Source organism: Mixophyes fleayi, chromosome 3 (genome assembly GCF_038048845.1).
Source record: "Mixophyes fleayi isolate aMixFle1 chromosome 3, aMixFle1.hap1, whole genome shotgun sequence".
NCBI classification, from domain to species: Eukaryota; Metazoa; Chordata; class Amphibia; order Anura; family Limnodynastidae; genus Mixophyes; species Mixophyes fleayi.
Window position 1 is genome coordinate 88,919,696 of NC_134404.1, and position 21,641 is coordinate 88,941,336.

The following is a 21,641-nucleotide window of genomic DNA, read 5'->3' on the forward strand; positions in this document are numbered from 1 at the left end:
TGTTTGAGTTTGTTGGAGCTAAAATGTCTACATTGTAAAGTACATCTAGTACGGTTTTCAATATGAATGGCGGCGTCACCCTCAAACTTGAACACAGTAATTTTTGCTATTCAAATTAACAAAGATTACATTTTATAATTTGATTTATATCATCTCTTTTAGCTGTGAACCCAAATTTTGAACTACAAATTTGAATTTGATAGGCACAGTAGTCAAATCAATTTAAATCGGCCCAAAAATTGTGATTATATTGAAAACAACTTAACAGCTTTTTAACAAATTAATTTGATTGGACTTCGAACTGGTCACAGGCATCTCTACCACTGGTTCTCCAGCAAGCTGCAACTTGTAGGTCCACAACAGCTTAAGAGCGGCAGATTGTCTTTGGAGCCTCTATTGGCTTCCTCACTATCCCCTACTGACATCCGTCCCCACCCACCATGATGTGTTACAGCAATGGAACCGTGTGACCACAGTATTTTGCTGAGAGCAGCAACAAAGGATTGCTGCCTTCCGTAACAATGGAGCTGGGTAAGAAGTAGGATGTAAGTTAGAGGTGCTCAAACCCAGTCCTCAAGAGCTACTAACAAATCTTGTTTCTAGGATTTCTGTCTGTAGAAACAAATGGGATAATTACTGATGCAGGAAAATAGATTAACTCACCTGTGCATGCTTAAAGACATCCTGAAAACATGAACTGTTGGTAGCTCTTGAAGTCTGGTCTGTAATGGCACCATAATATGACACCAACCTGGCCCCATATATTCTATAATAAACACATACTGCACAGCAAAATCTATTGGCATGCAGCTTGGTATGGGGCAGTTCATCATAGGACTGCCCCGCGGGAATTAAAATATTTTGCATTAAAAGTACAATTAATGTATAAAATAATAATATTTTTTTATTTTACCCTTCAGTTCTGGTCAGTACATATACCCAAGCTGGCTCCTTCCAATATGTGGGTTCTTGTTTTACTTTTAATAAACATTGAGGTCTGTTACAATACAGGAGTACATAGTACCTGCACTTGTGCATATATTCCTGGAATGATCTTGTCTTTGGGATGTTATTGGCTGGCTTTTCAGATGGTGTTTCAGCAGCGGTATCTTTGTCCTTGGCTATCTGCTGTCCAATGTCAGGCTCTGAGTTTACCTGTGTATTATCATTAAGTTCAAGTGACCCAGTGCTAAAATGTCTCTTCATATGTGCACTGTGTTTACAGTGGTCAAAACTGGAAAGAAGAGATGACATAGAGTATCGACGGACGGTCATTGCAGTACCTAAAGCAAAAAAATAAAAAAAAATCCATTAACCCTTTTTAATATTAGTTCACCTTTTAAGGAATGATGTCATGAATTAAGAGAGATTCTGGCAACCATGCCAATGGGGAAGGGAGTTGTTCTCTTTTTTGACATACAGTATTGTGACGGATTTCAGGATTTGAAAGAGGATGAGTATAAATGCTATGGAAAGGTTGGCCAAAGCTATAGATTGTCGGGTTGCTGAGCCCTCTTACCTCTTGTTTGTTAATACCTATTCTTATTATTATACTTGTTCCAAATTGTATAGCATGGTGTATGAATATAAATAAATGTTACCAAATAATATGTTGTTTCAAGTCTATGGTACCCACTTAGTGGCAGTCTGCCTGGTTACAATTTTTGTGCGAGTGAAAAGTGTGGGTGGAATTTCACTATATGTAAGTTATACAATTATTTTGTCATGCACAATTACTGATCTAATATTAATTAATTTCTATTCATCTGAGTCCTGTCCATCATTGTATTTTCCAATTTGCTGCTGCCCACTCATTCTTACTTGCTCTTGGCTAGGGAGGGAAGGCTGCCCTCAGTTTCATCATCTCATTAGTTTGTTTGTATTGTGTTTGACTGGCAGCATGAGAAATATGGTTTGCAGATGAGAAATTTGCAGATGCAGTCTGGTAAATGCATGTGGAGGGGATGGTGGGCTCATGCAGAACTGCAGCAATGCAAGGTGAAGGAGTACACCAAAAGTGACCTATGGGGGCCAGAAATGTCAGTCTAGGCTCGACCTTTACACGTGACATCTGGTTGCCACTACTTGTGACTTTTTCATTTAATAATGTTCTGTCTTTGTGTCCTTAAAGAACTTGTGTGTCAGATAGGCTTGGTTTTTATTATCCAACATTTATACATGGAATTGTTTTGTTTATGGTATTGTTGAATTAGATTATGATTGCAGTTTGTAATAAGTCAGGGGATAACTAAAGACTTCAGTGACTTTTTGGTTGTAGTACTTTGTGTTTAAGATAGGGAGTGTAAAATAGATTTTTAGGGATTTTAGTCTTTCATATATTCACCTCTCGACACTAAAAACTGTAATACTACTAACCTCATTCCTATCCCCCTCATTGAAAAGTCTAATACTCTAACACAAAATACTTAGCTTGGTTTTTGGACACCACCTCCTTCTGCAGCATGCTACTACAGTTACATACTGAGTACATACTCACAGTTCAGCATTTCTCGCACCCACACTGAGGGGCTCTGGGCCTGTCTCTGTAGTGACATGGCTCTTTCTATGTGCTCAACTGTTTATGCTTTTTTGAACTGTTACCATCAGCCTATCAACATACCTGCCTCAAGTAAACACTGTTCATACCAGAGAGAGATTACTATTGTGAATCAGTATCAGTGAAACTTCTTCATTATCAGTGTGTCAGCATTACCAGCGTCTACGCCCAGAGACTTTCTGCTTCATATTTATCTGCTAATTCCTGCTTCTTGCTCAGCACTGTTACAATTGTGCTTCAGTTATTATCTTGTGTATCATTACTACCAGTTCAGTACTGTGACTCTGACATTACTACCTGTCCGCTGCTGAATCTCAATAAACCATCTTTATCCGCAATCTCATTCTTCCTGCCAGTGTATTCCTATCATGCTGCTTCTAAACTTCCCCACTTACTTTCTCTCCCAAAGTAATACTAACCGCACTCGCCACACTAGACACACCCTTGATCTAATTTTTTTGAAGACATGGGAGTATTACTAATGTAACTCACTCTGCCTTCTCACCTTCTGATCAGCTCCTCCTGAACCTGCCCATATATGTAGTGATCTCAGAGGGAATCATGATCTCATCTCTGCTTCTCCTGTTACCCTTCCTTCCCAAATCTCTAACTTTTCTTACCTTAACCAAATGAGTGGTCTTCCGGTAAAACAGCACAATGTTATCTGCTTTGAATAACATAGCTCCTGCCAAACTATAATGCCCTCGCCACACCCAACCACCAACTTGGCCGAGATCTCTAACAAGAGCACAGCAAAAAGCAGCACATGTTGCTGAAAGTAAATGAAGGAAGTTTGCTTTAAACTCTGATTTTCTCATCTACAAACCAGAGCTCCACGGCTTCTGCCTTCATCTTGATTAAACAACTTTCTTCTCATCACTAAAATCCTTACTTTCCACCTGTTTTGCACATTTGACTTTTTGCTCCTCCAAATACTTATTGTCCAAGACATTGCAGACTGTCAAAGAAAGAATTGTCAAAATAAGGTGTTGCATTGCCTTGCATCAGGTATCCTTCCCCTGCATCACCACCCCCTTCCTACCTGCAACTCCATCCTTTCAGTCCAGTAATTATTTATTCACCTCACTTCTTTCATTCTCTCACAACCTATCCAGCTGCTTCTATCCCTTCTAGTCTACTGTGCAGCCACTCTTCCACTCTCTGCCTTGAGCAAATTTTTAAACCTTAACTTCTCGACGGGTATTTTTCCCTCTGTCTTAAAATACATAATAATAATGACCATTTTCAATGAATTCTCCCTTTGCCCATCTCGCTATTCAATCTATTTCTCTACTCTCATTTGCTGCACTGTCCGTTTCTTTTTCACCTGTAATTTCCTACTAGATCTTCTACAATCTGGTTTTTGCCTAAGACACCCTACAAAAACCACACCAACAAAAGTAACTAGTGACCTCCTTGTAGCCAACTCAAGAAATTATTCTTCCCTCTTACTCTTCTTTGATCTCTTTTGCTTTCAAAACCATTATTTACCCCCTACTCATGATAGCACCCACTACACTGGCATCCATGGTACTGCCTAATTGAGGTTTTCATCATACTTGCCCAACTGTTAATTCATGATTTCTTTCATACACCTCTCCCTTATCTCTATTGGAGTACCCTAGTGGTTGGTCCTCAGTCCACTACTGTTCTCTCTTCACACCTCTCTTGGTAAAGTCCAAATATGGACCTTAGTATTACTTGTACACAGATGCCATTTTTATTTACCTCTTCACTCCTGAACTCATTCTATCTGAATTAATATATTTTCGTGTCTGAGCCCACCTAGCCAGTAACGAGGTTACCATACTATTTCCTACGTCCTTTTCCTTAATGCAAGTTGTGTTTGAGTACTCAGTTGCTCCAAGGATTTATCCATAAGTCAGAGATGTATATCAATATGATGTTCATGGTACCAGACCTAGGAAGCTATAATTTAAACATGTTTTAAGTTCAGAGACACAGAAAGCAAGGTCAGTGTCAGGCCAAGTATAGCAACATGCAAATGCAGCCCCCAAATCATTATCCAAATGCAAGGTCAGAGTCAAGCCAAGGTCAACAGCAGTTAAGCAGAGAGAGTACGAAAAGAACATTTTTAAGAATAGTCCAAATATAAAACCAAGGTTAGAACCAACAGACAACAGGCAAAATATGGAGTCAGGCACCAGAAGAACTACAATGCACCCAGGAACCTAGTAGGAGAGATCACAAGCACCACATAGTGTGTGATCTTCAATCAGGAAGAAATATAACTCTTATCCAGAACTCATGAGTGCACCCACATTGGAGTCCCTGTATGGCAGGATGTTTCTCCATGAGCTGCGGCTGACTTTGTCTTTCAGCCATCCATTTCCGGATGTCACAAAAGCATTTATTTTTTCACCTATGCACCAAAATGGTGCCCTCAGATGAACTGTTGCTGCTGCCACCACCAGGGTGTGTCTCTAGTGCCTGGAACCACTTGCATCTTAGTGGTATGTGTAACTCATAGCAGTATAATACATATGCCCTGGGATGAGTATTGTAGCATTAGATACAACAAAAAAACAACTAGAAGGTACTGCAAATAAAAGTAAAAACAATAACATTTATTCCAATAGTAAAAGTAAAACATAAAATTGTTGCCCTAAAAACTTTTAAATTGACTGGACTGATATAGTACAAGCGATCTCCACCTTTGTATAGTTGTAATGTAGCGCATCCTTAATAAAAGGTAATGTCCAAACTTCATTACACTCGCTTATAAGAAAGATATTCCATTTTAAAATCCAATTTAATCCATAAAAACTGCTTAATATGCTGAATATTCCTGTGATGCCAATATTTGATCCAAACAGCGGAGTATTTAGCTGATAAAGAAGACCAGCACTATCAGACCTCCATATGATCTATGCTTGGCAGATAAGTATTACTCGGAGAGCTTTGTTATGGTGTCCGCCTGTAATCTGCAGCTTCCAGGTAAGTATCCTTTCACTGTCTGGCGTTAAGATGTGAGGTATATCCTTCATAGCGCGTCTGCACTACTGCTTGGGATACTTTACATATATATTCAAGTGCCCAATGGCAATCAAGTTAAAATAATTGAATCAATTAGTTCACACTTGTGTAGCTGTTCTAACGCAGGCCAACAGACAGAACAATTCCTTGGCCATAGATACAAAAAAAGTATATTCATTAAATTATAATCTCTACATATAACATAATATAATAATATAATTACAATTCATTTAAATATACCATTATAAGAACAAGATCTACATGCATTTATACAAATAACATATACCAGTACCTTCCCAATGTTATTCTTTATATCAACAACAAAAACATATGTAATTAGAAGCATTTGATTAGTATTAACATTCCATGTATTTAACAGCAGTTATCAAATCATAGCAAACAACATGGTTATGTGACCTAAGAATAAGAATACATGTAGCAAAGTTCTATAAATACAGATGCAAGTAAAGGGTATTGAAATGATTGTTGGGCAGGAAATGTTTTGTAATGTATTTTTTTCTTTGATTTTTTTTTTTCTATTTACTATTAAAATTATTTTGTATTTATGTACTCTGACATGCTGGTGCTGGTCTGTTCTTTTCATTTGAACAATTGAGGATATAAATACAGTGTGGGATACAAAGGCAGATAATTAATTTATACGCTCTTACTTCTCCATACATATAATGCTGCCAAAATAATAATAGCAATATATATGCTTTCATAGTTAACAGACACAAAGTATCCCCACTGCACACTATGCCATAAATTGGGAGAGCATCAATTATATTTTATCTATATTTTATTTTTGTTTAAAATATATGCACCAATAAAACAAATCAGTGGTTCTATTTTCATTTCATACATTATATGACAACTATCTACTGATGCATTACCTCGTTCTGAGTGGCAGCTGTAGCAGGAGGGTTCAGTAAGCAAAACAACAAACAATCTGTAAAACCTACAATAGAACAATGTAATCCCAAGGTGTCACACAAATAATAAAAAAAAAAGGTATTTCTATGTTTTTAAGTTTTTAAATCCTCTTTAATTATGTTCTGATTGTGAATTGAACAAAAATATCTGTTTTCTTTAAAATATTCTATCTGTTCTCTTTAACAGAAATTTTACCATAAAAGTGTGCTCAGAAAACTTTTTTGATGCAGAGGAATCATCTTTAATAGATTAAACCCATTGTTGTCAGGGGAATAGCTTGATATGAATGTTGAGTTCAAACAGACTGATAAGAGGATCCGGTTTATGCCTGTGGGTGTAAGAGATAGCTAATGTACGGGACTGCAGAATGTCCCAGCAGCAGTCCGGTCTGTGGCCAAGCTTAGTGCTGGATATCCAGCCCGTGGTGTAGCTCTGTTAGATGTCTGCAATAAGTATGTTACACTGGTCATGTTAAGTGACTGCTCTGGGAGATGAAGTATTGAATGCAAATGAATGAGAGATTTAAGGAGCTTAATAAATATTTAACACTTGCTGTCCGCACTTCTCAGCTCATGTGCCTACAGGAGCATCTTTATTACTGGGCCAATTAGTAGCTGTCCCTTTGATGGAATTTCTCTTGCATGTTTAAGTAGTAGGGACCTCAAATACTGAATTTTCAGGTAATAAGAACTGAAATTATCCCAAAGAATTGTTTGTCTGCTTTTCTAACAAATAAAATGTACAAAATGCAAATAACCATTAATGAAAAAAATATAATACAACAGTAGTAATAACAAGTATTGTATCCCACAATCCTTTGCATATTTGGTAACACAAGGGGTTACATAAATCGATTTCATATAATTAACAAGGGATATTTGTATATAAAAAAGCAGCCTTAAAACAAGTGATGGGAATGATTACTATGATTACTGATTACTATACATTATAAAAGAGCCTGTTACAACTAGATGTGTCCTGCTATTCTAACCTACTTAATACTTAATTATTTAGGATAAATTAGTGTGATTTTAAACCATCTCTCCCCAGATTTTTTAAAACTTACTTGTGCCTTTAACAGTAAATATAATTTTGTCTACTGTTTGCATCCACATTCGGAGGATCTGGGGCCATCCACAATGGTCTTTTTAACATGAAACTATCATCATCACCATTTATTTATATAGCGCCACTAATTCCGCAGCGCTGTACAGAGAACTCACCTCAGTCCCTGCCCCATTGGGACTTACAGTCTAAATTCCCTAACATTCACACACACACACACATCAATTTGTTAGCAGAGGAAACCGGAGCACCCGGAGGAAACCCACACAAACACGGGAAGAACATACAAACTTCTCACAGATAAGGCCGTGGTCGGGAATTGAACTCCTGACCCCAGTGCTGTAAACCATGAGACTCTTACTATCTTGTTGGTTTGGGGCATATTCCCTGATTTGGGATCAAAGAGTAAATAAATTGTATTTCCTCTTCAATCCTCTTTGGTAGCCTTAACAATGGGTTATTCACTTCTAGCGTTAGGTAGAGACTGGAAACAGAAACACCCCCAGGCAGTAGAGTGCAACTTCTCCTCTTCCCTAGCTTCTTTGTCTGTTTCCTCTGCCTGAGAAAGAGAGGACAGGTATTGTGTTTGCTATTTTTCTGTTTGTAGGATTACCTGTGTTCAGACTTTGGGTGCCACACCATTGGTACTGTAAGCCAGGATGATCAAGGTTGGCTACACAAGGAGCACTAGTTGCAAAGGACTTTGAGTTTAGTGAAAGTGGCGCCAATGAACCTATGTGGGGGCTATGTGCATGCGCGTACTGTTTTTGTTTCAAAGGTCACCAAAATGGAGGACACAAGGCATATAGTGGAGAGGCCCTAAAGTGTGCAAGTGCCATTTCCTTCACCCACCAGACAACTCTGCTGGCCACCAATGAATCCTCCTGGACAATTAAGCACCAGCAGAAGAGTTGCTTATTCCTCCATAACCTCACAGACTTGGAGCAGACCAGGCGACTTGACACTCTGTCTGGGACAGCACTTCAGGACAGCTAGCACTATAGAGCTTGAGCCCTCCCCCTAAACAAGCCAAAGAGCAACTATCCTATTATTCTTTCAGAGTTGTAAAGGGAAGAAAGACAGTAAAGCCCAGCAGCATCATGTCCGTGGAACGTGTGGTAAATCTTGACTCATGGATTATGAAGAAATCTTTTGTGCAGCATGCAATTCCCAGCCTGGAGGAAATGATTCCCACCCACCTGAGCAATTTAAAGAATTGATCTCTTGAATGATGAAGTATTTACCATTTGTCTTTACCATTGTCTTTTCAGCCACAACTATGGCATCAGTGGTAGCAGCTGGAAGGGCTCTCTGGCTGTGTCCATGGGCAGCAGATGATTACTCTAGCTATGTTCCCCTTTGAAGTTTTATTGCTATTTGAAGACAACTGAGATTCTATGATTCAGAAGGTTTCTTAAAGAGAGGCCAAGTCAATAAGCTCTACAATGACTATTGCCTAGTCTGCCCTCATTGGCTCCTGTGGGTGGCAGCATTGCTGATTATATATTAGTGGACACGTTCTGTTCCGACCTATGTATGACCCACAGGGCTCACAGGGCCTAGGTCATCTGTTAACGTAGATCTATTTTTCAGTCAATTTTCAGAATTCCCAATCATAAATGTGGTCAGCACTCAAATTTGCTACGGACATGATTTTAATTGAATCTATGCAAGCACATGAGACAGAGCCCTGTTCTGATTCAAAGCACATGTATCATGTAGTCTTCAGTAAAGGCCATCTGCAGATATTGTGATAAAAATCAACTATTTTCCTACCACATGAAGCTGTGCATGGTCAGCAACAGCATCAGAGACATAATGCTATATAACATGCTCCTATTAATAGTTTGCTGTTTTAATTATATAGGTCTTGCACTTGTTTAAGAACTCACAAGTGGAGGTACTAGAAAAACCTAATATTTAGAGACTTAATGGAACATTTAAAACATTTGCACCACCCATCATTGCATTGGAAAAATGGAATCAAACCAATGAAACTATTGTAAATCAATTAATCAGCCAAAGTATGTTAAAGTGCTGTGGCTGTTTCACCTTAAATATCCCCTGGACACAAGCGTCTGGACACATCGGCTTATTCCTGAAGAAGCCCAGTATAAGCACTGGCAAAATGCGAAGTACTATATACAAGCCATATGCACCTAAAAAGCCTTTCTTCTTTGCTCAATATTAGGAACACTTTGTGCAGGTAAAGTACAGGAACTGAAGCTGCTCGTTAGAACAAGAAGCCTCTAGAGCAGTGTTTCTCAACTCCAGTCCTCAGGACCCCCTAGCAGTACATGTTTTCCATATCTCCTTGCTGGAGCACAGGTGTATTCATTACTGACTGACACAGTGTAGCAGGTGGTATAATGATTTCACTGGTCACCTGACAATCCTGCACTGTTAGTGGGTCCTGAGGACTGGAGTTAAGAAACACTGATCTAGAGGAACACAGACTGGCAGGCGCCCTAGTAAATCATCCTCTCCCCAGGACCATTGAGTGTAGCAGCTCTAAATACAGGCACTGCCTCCTACACACATCTGGAGGTAGAAGACTGCCCACCTTCAGGTACGATCATTTCCGTCGCACAAGTAAGAGCTTGACCAGTGTATATACTTGTGATTCATATTTCCTAACACCCATTCAATACCAGATTATTTTCTATTTGTGCTATTATCCATAATATGGGAGAACTTTTACGTGCGGTCAATCCGTAGAATTTAGCCAACAGACTCACCTCTTCCTTGGAAGTTTGGAATTATCAGCTTTTATTACATACATGAATAGATCGAACTATGTAGTCATTCACTCATACTAGAATGAAACTCTTGTCCTATACAAAGTACCACTCCTAATAATCTCCACTCACTATCGCTCTGAGATAATAGCCAGACATCTATCCACTCTGGTGTGTTGCTCCATGTCTCTATATACATGCTGAGAGGGTTGACTAATGAGGATTTAATTTTAAATTAGTTTTAAGTATTCTTTATGTAAAGATTTAAAAATCTTGGCTACCTCTGTTTCTAATAACCCCTTTAAGCACACCAAGAAAGATTTATTTTGATTTAATTGCCCCCCCAAAATCTAAAGCTGGGTACACACTACACTGTTTTCGTCCAATAATCGGCTGAAACAGCCGACATACGACCGCTCGTTGAAAAATCGGGTCAGTGTGTACAGTTACACGATGGGCGAAAGTCTGCCCAAATGGACGATTGTCGCCTCATTTGGTTGGTCGTACCGTTTAATATTTTCGTTCCAATCTCGTTTCCGCTGTGTAGTGTGTATAGACTTCCGACAGATCCACGACAATCCTCCGATACTTCCTCAACCTGCGGGGCGAGTGTATGTAAATTTTTAGGTCAATCACAGTCCCACGTGGTGTGTAATCCGCACATCACTGTGTTTTGTATCGATGTGTATTGCACCTGTCTGGCTGTAGACCGTTACACGTGTAGAAAGCACGTGGGTTATTACCCTTTGGATGTATGTTGGCAATCATTTCTCATTTAACCTTTTAACCTTTATAAAGTTTCAAAACTATGAAAGTTATAACGCCATAATAACCTTTATTACATAATGAATATGCCCCAATATGTCTGAAATACTCTAAATAAACCACACAGTGTTAACGAAAACTTTTATTGCTGGTAAAAACAATAGCAATGTTCAACTTCTCTAGTACAATATGAAAAGTGAAAAAAAAATAGTATTATAGTGAAATGGTGGTACTGGTTTGTGGCACAACAGTTGCAAACAGCATATACATATCATCGCAAGTATTATCAAGGATTTTGATTTTTCTCTTAATGTTCGCAATATTGTCTTTCATTTTTTTCAAATGATCGTAGAGCTTGGCGATATTTTTTCCCTGTTCCGAACTTTCATCTGATATGACGATGGTATCTATGAAGCAAGAAAATACAAAGGTTTTACCATTTCGCTTCTATCTCTATACTAAAGTTAATACAAGTTTTATTCCAACACCTGACATGTGCTCACCTTGCACACTGCTCCAGATCACTTTGTGTTGTGGTCCCTCGGGCACATTTATTTTTTCTCGTTTTATCACAGGTATAATTACCTCAGAGGTATCTACAGTGGCCTTGTCACCGTTAATTCTTGCTTCTGACAAAACAATAATCATACATTTGCATTGGTTCATGTGACAGTAGAATGAAATACATAAAGTCCTTCAAACAGGTACATTACACGACTACACGTGCTACTCACTTTTTTTTATGTTTTTACGGATTCGCTCCAGTCTCCTTGCTTCTTTATTTTTAAGGTCCGACCACCTCTTCTGGACTTGGAATTTATTTCTTTTTTTTCCAAGTTTTTCCTTCAGTAATCGCAGTAGTTTTTGCATTATCAATTCCTTTCTATTATTCACTTTTCTGTACTTTCGCTTTTGACAGTCGTAGTCGTACTGGTCCAGTACTTTTACCATCATCTCCATCTCTCTAGGGCTCAATGACTTTGCTCTTTTACCTGCAGTACATTCTTCTTGAGCACCTCCATCCCCCTCTGTAACTTTTCCTACATTTGTTGGCCCTTCCGGCACCATTTGTGCCTGCGTCTCCGTCTCCATTGCTTCCACCCCCACTAACACCTTCTCTTTATTCTCCATCTTCTCACGTTCCTCGGCACCAGACAGGCTCCTCTATAATTTTTATACACTCTGACATGGGCGTTTGTTTAGAGAATGGAGCATTGTGGGTGAAGACTATTCGTGTATAATAACCTCTTGTCTCAGTGTTTTTTTTCTATAACTGTAACCCGTTCATGACCATTTCATATGAAGGGATTTTACGATTCTTCGGAGCTGTACATTCGTTCACACATACGGTAAGTTCTTTCTGATTGATACATACATGTGTACTTGCATTGGTGAAATTTACAGCACGGATGGGACTTATGTTTCTTTTTATTATACCCAAACAGATAATCATAATGACATATGAAAGAAATGCTGACCTAATGAAGGATTTTATTGAGACCTACAGAGCTCACCCATGTTTGTGGAAAGCCAAATCCAAGGAGTATTCTAACAGAATGATGCGAAACATTGCGATGCAAGAGCTTGTAAAAGCATGTCTGCCATATCACCCTGGAGCATCTGTTGAATGGGCAAAAAGCAAGATCCAGAACCTTAGGACTGTGTATAAAAAAGAATTAAATAAAGTAGAAGCATCCAAAAAATCAGGAGCTGCAGCTGAAGACGTGTATGTGCCAAAGCTATGGTACTTTGATCTGTTACACTTTGTGAGGGACCAAGAAACACCACGTACGGCCATTAGCAGCATGCCCACAGACAGAAGTTCATCCCCAGAGGTAGAGCAAGCATATGATATATCTGCAAGCGGCACAGTAAGTACAGTACATTATGATGTTGTAATGTAACAGATTTATTAATGTTCAAACAATCAAATGTTCAAACAATCAACAACACAATAACAATGCTTAACATGTTTATAAATAGTCATATACAATCATTTTGCCATGGCACGGCACCATCACCGTTGAAATACGAGGTTCTCTTACCTCTCTGTCTGTATGTATTACCCAGTATTGTCTTATTAATGTTTGTTCCCAATTGTAAAGCGCTACGGAATTTGCTGGCGCTATATAAATAAATGTTGATGATGATGATGAAGGTAGGCCTCACGATTTAATTTTGCCAGTGAACAACCGTTTTTAGAGTGGCCACACTCTAATGGTGTTAAGCCCACTACCTCCATGTCCTCGCCATTATTATTATTATTATTATTATTAATTTTTATTTATAGGGCGCCACAAAGTATCCGTAGCGCCGTACAAGGACAAACAATGGCACAGTACAAGGTGAAACAGCACAGTACAAGTAACGGTAAGCACTATAACTCTGAGGGCTCAGGCACAGCATGAAAGAGAGGGAGGGAGGGGAAAAGTGAGTATAGGCAGGTAACTATGGCCCAAGAGGGTGGCACAGATGACAGGTTGAGAGTCACTGAGGGGAGCGGAGAGAAGCGAGAGGAGACAGAGGGCAGAGGGACTGAGAGGAGGTGAGCTGAGTAGCTGGAGAGCGCAGTTAAAAGTGATGGAAACAGAAGGTAGGAGAGCCCTGCTCAAAGGAGCGAACAATCTAAAGGGAGGGGAAGACAGACAGACACATGGATGAGACGGAGAGACGGGAGGAAGGGGGAGAAGGGAAGAAGGGATGAGAAAGAGAGGTAGCCGACCGGTGGGAGTTTAGGCATGAGACTGGAAGGCTTTAAGGAAAAGGTGGGTAATGGCACTTTCCGCATTGACCTGGGTGGTACGTCCACTAATGCTTTTACGCCACAGAAAGTTATGCAGAACACAACAGGCCATCACAACTTTGTCAATTTTGTCCAAACGCAGGTTGATTGTCGACTGAAAAACTCTGAACCTGTTGCTTAGAATCCCAAAGGCATTTTCAACGACACGCCGAGCACGCGACAGTCTGTAATTAAATATACGCCTTTCATGGGTCATATTTCTTTGCGGGTACGGTTTTAATACATTCCCATGCAATGCAAAGGCGTCATCTGCCACAAACACAAAGTTTAATCCATATTTAGTGCTGCTCCGCAATGGAAGGTTTAGGGCATTGTTTTTTAGTTTGTTATGGAAGGCAGTATGCTCCAATGCACCACCATCTGAGACTCTTCCATTTTTCCCAATGTCCACAAATCGGAATTCATAGTTCGCATCCACGATGGGCATTAAAATAATGCTGAAAAACCCTTTGTAGTTGTAGTAGAAAGATCCACTGTTTGATGGTGGCATGATTCGGACATGTTTGCCGTCAATAGCACCACCGCAATTTGGGAAATTTCATAGTCTCTCAAAGTCTTCCGCTATCACTTTCCAGTCTGCTTCGCTCGATGGGAACTGAAACATAAAGATGTGTACATAGTTTACATTTGAACATACATGCAATTGCATCCCCTCATTCGTTTGCTCTTTTTCAGCCTGCACTACTGTCTGATGGGCTCCTGCTGGAAGTTGAAGACCCGGATGCTCCAACAATTTATCCCACTCCACGTGAAAGCCAGCTAACTGCAGACAGGCAAGATGCGACCCAAGGTGATACACCAGCAAAAATAAATCAGAAGCGAAAGAGACGCAGAATACATGAAATAGCAGAAAGTGATGCACTAGCAGAAAGGATGCTTGATTGCGCTAACAGTCTGCTAACACCAAGAAAGGAACAGGACACATTTGAGTTACTCGCATCAACATTAGCTAGCAAAATGAGAAGTAGTAGCAAGCGCATACAAACTGAAATGCAACGTCATGTGTAGGGCTTACACTGAAGATTTGTGGCCGGACACATGTCTTTCCTCAACTAACCATAGACACAAACAAGCATACACATTTCAGACCATGGGTGGACAAAGCGGCATGTCTCAACCTTGTATGACATCCACGCCATTACCATCAGTAAGGATGCCACATTACGTTGGGGACACACCTGGTATGGACACAAGCGAAATTTTGGATTTTGGATTCGGATTTTTTTTGAAAAAAACATAAAAAGTTTAAAAATCAAGTTTTTGGGCTTATTTTCACTCCTAGGCTATTATTAACCTCAATAACATTCAATAACAAGCATTTCCACTAATTTACAGTGTATTCTGAACACCTCACAATATAGTTATTAGTCCAAAACGTTGCAAAAAGGTATCTTTCTGGACTGCGTAGAGGAGTGGGTCACCACAATATCTTAAAAACCCTGAACTTTTATGATTCGCACCAATAATTGTACCTGGACTGCGTAGAGGAGTGGGTCACCACAATATATTAAAAACCCTGAACTTTTATGAATCGCACCAATAAATGTACCTGGACTGCGTAGAGGAGTGGGTCACCACAATATATTAAAAACCCAGAACTTTTATGAATCGCACCAATAAATGTACCTGGACTGCGTAGAGGAGTGGGTCACCACAATATATATAATAAGAAAACCATCAACTTGTTTGATTCGCACCAATAAATGTACCTGGACTGCGTAGAGGAGTGGGTCACCACAATATATTAAAAACCCTGAACTTTTATGAATCGCACCAATAATTGTACCTGGACTGCGTAGAGGAGTGGGTCACCACAATATCTTAAAAACCCTGAACTTTTATGAATCGCACCAATAAATGTACCTGGACTGCGTAGAGGAGTGGGTCACCACAATATATATAATAAGAAAACCATCAACTTGTTTGATTCGCACCAATAAATGTACCTGGACTGCGTAGAGGAGTGGGTCACCACAATATATTAAAAACCCTGAACTTTTATGAATCGCACCAATAAATGTACCTGGACTGCGTAGAGGAGTGGGTCACCACAATATATTAAAAACCCTGAACTTTTATGAATCGCACCAATAAATGTACCTGGACTGCGTAGAGGAGTGGGTCACCACAATATATATAATAAGAAAACCATCAACTTGTTTGATTCGCACCAATAAATGTACCTGGACTGCGTAGAGGAGTGGGTCACCACAATATATTAAAAACCCTGAACTTTTATGAATCGCACCAATAAATGTACCTGGACTGCGTAGAGGAGTGGGTCACCACAATATCTTAAAAACCCTGAACTTTTATGAATCGCACCAATAAATGTACCTGGACTGCGTAGAGGAGTGGGTCACCACAATATATTAAAAACCCTGAACTTTTATGAATCGCACCAATAAATGTACCTGGACTGCGTAGAGGAGTGGGTCACCACAATATATTAAAAACCCTGAACTTTTATGAATCGCACCAATAAATGTACCTGGACTGCGTAGAGGAGTGGGTCACCACAATATCTTAAAAACCCTGAACTTTTATGAATCGCACCAATAAATGTACCTGGACTGCGTAGAGGAGTGGGCACTGGGCACCACAATAAAATATATAAAAAACCTTCAACAGGTCTGCATTACACTACACATACGGCTGCTCCTCCATCCTCTCCATCATATACATGTTGGAGTTTTAGCGTGTGACAACCTCTTGTTTTTGATAATGTCAGTGCATTTTGAATATTTTTCAATTTGCCCCACACCACTGAATGTACTTTATCTATGATACGCATCTATCTATCTTGACTGCGTAGTGTGGTGGCCCCAGTACACAATTTGGTACCGAGGCCACAATATAATTAAAAAACCCTCCACGTGTCAGAATTCCACCAAACAAGTATCTGGACTGCGTAGTGGGGTGGCCCCGGTACCCAACTTGATACCGGGGCCACAATAAAATAAATACACCCTCCACGTGTCAGAATTCCACCAAACAAGTATCTGGACTGCGTAGTGGGGTGGCCCCGGTACCCAACTTGATACCGGGGCCACAATACCTCCTCCAAACATGCTACAGACAATTCGTCATTGAGATCCCATCAAGTATGTTAAAGACAGACAGGGTCCAAGTGTTATTAGTTGACTTTGTAAAGAAAAAAACTGTCCCTGTTGCACATAGTCGTGCAATGAAGACTTACTTTTTCATTTAAAGGCACGATCTTTCAAGTGTAGTGTTTGTAAGTCTAAGTCATATTATACTTTTGGTAAAATTGGTTTTTTTTGTTCCTCTTTATGTTAATTAATTAGTAATAGAATTAAAGTAGGAAATAGAATTAAATAGAATTAAAGTAGGAAATAGAGTGGTATAGAGTTGTAGTGTGGTATAGATAGAGTGGTCCACACAATATAATAATAAAACCCTCAACTGGTCTGAATTCCACCAAACAAGTATCTTGACTGCGTAGTGTGGTGGCCCCGGTACACAATTTGGTACCGAGGCCACAATATAATTAAAAAACCCTCCACGTGTCGGAATTCCACCAAACAAGTATCTGGACTGCATAGTGGGGTGGCCCCGGTACCCAATTTGATACCGGGGCCACAATACCTCCTCAAAACATGCTCCAGACAATTCGTCATTGACAGACCCCAGACAGACAGGGTCGTAGTGTTATTGTTTGACTTTGTAAACCCAAAAAAATGTCCCTGTTGCACTTGCACATAGTCGTGCAATGAAGACTGACTTTTTCATTTAAAGGCACGATCTTTCAAGTGTAGTGTTTGTAAGTCTAAGTCATATTATACTTTTGGTAAAATTGGTTTTTTTTGTTCCTCTTTATGGTAATTAATTAGTAATAGAATTAAAGTAGGAAATAGAATTAAATAGAATTAAAGTAGGAAATAGAGTGGTATAGAGTTGTAGTGTGGTATAGATAGAGTGGTCCACACAATATAATAATAAAACCCTCAACTGGTCTGAATTCCACCAAACAAGTATCTTGACTGCGTAGTGTGGTGGCCCCGGTACACAATTTGGTACCGAGGCCACAATATAATTAAAAAACCCTCCACGTGTCGGAATTCCACCAAACAAGTATCTGGACTGCATAGTGGGGTGGCCCCGGTACCCAATTTGATACCGGGGCCACAATACCTCCTCAAAACATGCTCCAGACAATTCGTCATTGACAGACCCCAGACAGACAGGGTCGTAGTGTTATTGTTTGACTTTGTAAACCCAAAAAAATGTCCCTGTTGCACTTGCACATAGTCGTGCAATGAAGACTGACTTTTTCATTTAAAGGCACGATCTTTAAAGTGTCAGAAAGAGAGAGAAGACACAGGAGAGGAGAGTTGTAGCTGGGGACCTGGGGTGGAAGCTCCCAGGCTCCCCCAGCATTGCCTGGAAGTCTGAGCGTGGTGACTGAGCCAGGGCAAGGAATGTGTGCCCTGGATGAGGGGGAGAACTCCATGCCACTATAGTGAACCCAAGAGAGAGGGGGACACTGCACATGGAAGAGGCCCTGGAGTGAGGGCTGCTACAAGAGGCATGGTAGCTGTAGTGTCAGATCCTGAGGCTGAGAGTACACAGAGTGACGTGTCAGAGCACAGGAGACATTATCCCCGCAGAGGAGGGATGAGCTGCAGTTGAGAGGTCTGTTGTTGAAATAGGACATGCACACTTTAACAAACCAATCATTTCAGCGACAGGGCCTACCAAACAACTTTGACTGAAATGATTGGTTTGTTTGGGCCCCCACACCAAAAAAGCTATTCATCTCTCCCTGTACAGACTAAACAGGCTCTACTGAGGCAAGATGTCGTCCTCATCCTCAACCTCTGATTCCTCTCCCCCTACAGTGTGTACTTCCTCCTCATCACACATTATCAATTCGTCCCCGCTGGACTCCACAACCACAGGTCCCTCTGTAGTATCTGGAGGGCAGTGCTGTACTTCATTGAGGAATTGATTATTCATTTTTATAAACATCATTTTTTCAACGTTGTGAGGAAGCAACCTCCTTCGCCGCTCACTGACCAGGTTCCCCGCTGCACTAAAAACTCTTTCCGAGTACACACTGGAGGGGGGACAACTCAGGTAAAATAGAGCCAGTTTGTACAGGGGCTTCCAAACTGCCTTTTTTTCCTGCCAGTAACAATATGGACTGTCTGACATGTCTACTTGGATGGTGTCAGCAAAGTAATCATCCACAATTTTTTCTATTGTGACAGCATCCAATGCAGCGAGAGTAGACATGTCTGCAATGGTTGGCAGGTCCTTCAGTCCGGACCAGATGTTATCAGCATCCCCGCCAGTGCCTCTTTTGGGAAAACTGAGCTTTTTCCTCGCAGCCATAGATGTGGAAGAAAATGAGGGTGGAGCTGTTGGCATGTCACGGTCCTCTTCAGAGGACAATCTCCTGACCAGCAGGTCTTTGCACCGCTGTAGATTTGTGTCCGCCGGAAACAGAGACACAACATACGCTTTAAACCGAGGATCGAGCACGGTGGCCAGAATGTATTCCTCTGACTTTAAAAGAGTGACCACCCTCGGATCCTGGCAAAGCGTACGAAGGGCTACATCCACAAGAGCTACATGCTTGCTGTAATCGCAATGGCTTACCAGCTCCTCCCTCACTTTCTCCAGCTGCTTCTGCAACAGCCTGATCAGGGGAATGACCTGACTCAAGCTGGCAGTGTCGGAACTGACTTCTCGTGTGGCAAGTTCAAATGGCTGCAGAACCTTGCACAACACGGAAATCAGTCTCCACTGCGCTTGACTCAGGCGCATCCCCACTCCTTTGCCTATGTCGTAGGTGGCTGTGTAGGCCTGAATGGCCTTTTGCTGCTCCTCCATCCTCTGCAGCATATAGAGGGTGGAGTTCCAGCGCGTCACAACCTCTTGTTTGAGGTGATGGCAGGGCAGGTTCAAGCTTTTTTGATGTGCCTCTAGTCTGCGGTAGGCACTGGCTGAATGCCGAAAGTGTCCAGCAATTTTGCGGGCCACCGCAAGCATCTCCTGCACACCCCTGTCACTCTTGAGGTAATGCTGCACCACCAAATTAATGGTGTGGGCAAAACATGGGACGTGCTGGAAATTGCCCATATTTAATGCCCGCACAATGTTACTGGCATTGTCTGACACCACAAATCCCCATGAGAGTCTAAGTGGGGTAAGCCACTGGGAGATAATTTCCCTCATTTTCTCTAATATGTTGGCAGCGTTGTGCCTCTTATTAAAGCCTGTAATGCACAATGTTGCCTGCCTTTGCATGAGCAGCCATTTTGTAGATGCTGCTACTGATGCAGCTGTTGCTGTTGCTGCGGAAGGGGATGCATCTACCCAGTGGGCTGTCACAGTCATATAGTCCTTCGTTTGCCCAGAACCACTTGTCCACATGTCCGTGGTTAAGTGGACAGTGGGTACAACCGCATTTTTAAGAGCACTGAGGACACTTGATCGTACTTCTCTGTACATTTTTGGTATCGCCTGCCTAGTGAAGTGGAATCTCGAGGGGATTTGGTACCGGGGACACAATACCTCCATCAACCCTCTAAATCCCGCTCCACTGATGGCGGACACCGGGCGCACGTCTAACACCAACATTGCAGTTACAGCCACAGTTATACGCTTTGCAATAGGGTGACTACTATCGTATTTGGTGGTCATGGCAAACGACTGTTGGACGGTCAATTGTTTGGTGAAAGACTTAGCGGTCTTACGACTTCCCCTCTGGGAAGATGACCGACTAACAGCAGCAACAGCAGCAGTGGCAGTAGTAGGCGTACCGCTGCAGGATTCCTCGGATGAATCCCGTATTGAGGAGGACTCAGTCTGGCTGGTGACTTGGGCTGCAGGACTGAATCTGATGGAGATTGTGGAGGAAGTTGACGAGGAGGGTGTTGCTGGTGTGTATCCAACTGGACCACGGGATTTAGGTGTCCCTGTACCGATGAGGGTCCTAGCCCCAGTTCCTGAACTAACCACTGAACTATGAAGGTTATTCAGGTGACGTATAAGGGAGGATGTTCCAAGGTGGGCAAGATCCTTACCCCTGCTTATTTGAGCTTTACATAAGCTACATATTGCCATACATTGGTTGTCTGGATTTGGATAAAAATAACTCCAGACCGAAGAGGTGCATTTTTTGGTCTTCTGACCAGGCATGACGATGGGCTTTTTCATCTCATGGACATCAGCTGTTTCCCCCCCTGGTGCCTCATTTACAATAACCACATCACCATCCTCATCATCAAGTTCCTCCACAGCGCCAGCTACATCATCAATAGCCTCCTCCCGAGCCACCTCTTCCCGTACAGTGATGGGAAGGTCAGGCTTGACAACCACCAACACCCTTGGACTCGCCTTGGGGATTTGTGATAATTTCTCTTTAGAAGGCAGAGTTGTTTGCTGTTTTGTTGCTGACAGCATAACTCTCTTCAATTTTTTGTAGGGGGGGGGAGGAGGAGGAGGGCTAAGATCCGTGGGTGAAGCTGAACCACTAGTCATGAACACGGGCCAGGGCTTAAGCCGTTCCTTGCCACTCCGTGTCGTAAATGGCATATTGGCAACTTTACGTTTCTCCTCAGATGATTTTAAGTTTCTCTTTTTGCTACTTTTTCTTAACTTGGGCTTTTTGGATTTTACATGCCCGGTACTACGAGATTGGGCATCGGGCTTGGAAGACGACGTTGATGGCATTTCATCGTCTATGTCATGACTAGTGGCAGCAGCTTCAGCATTAGGAGGAAGTGGGTCTTGATCTTTCCCTACTTTA

The 21,641-nt window shown here is 41.2% G+C and overlaps 1 protein-coding gene across 1 annotated transcript in view; it reads right to left on the reverse strand.

The window, feature by feature from the left end:
• CCDC195 (coiled-coil domain containing 195) overlaps window positions 1–21,641 on the reverse strand; it is a 57,306-nt gene that overhangs the window by 17,787 nt on the left and 17,878 nt on the right. Inside the window, exon 2 of the mRNA XM_075201941.1 lies at window positions 1,025–1,283. Coding sequence (XP_075058042.1) covers window positions 1,025–1,283 — 259 coding nt within the window. The remainder of the gene's footprint in view (window positions 1–1,024; window positions 1,284–21,641) is intronic.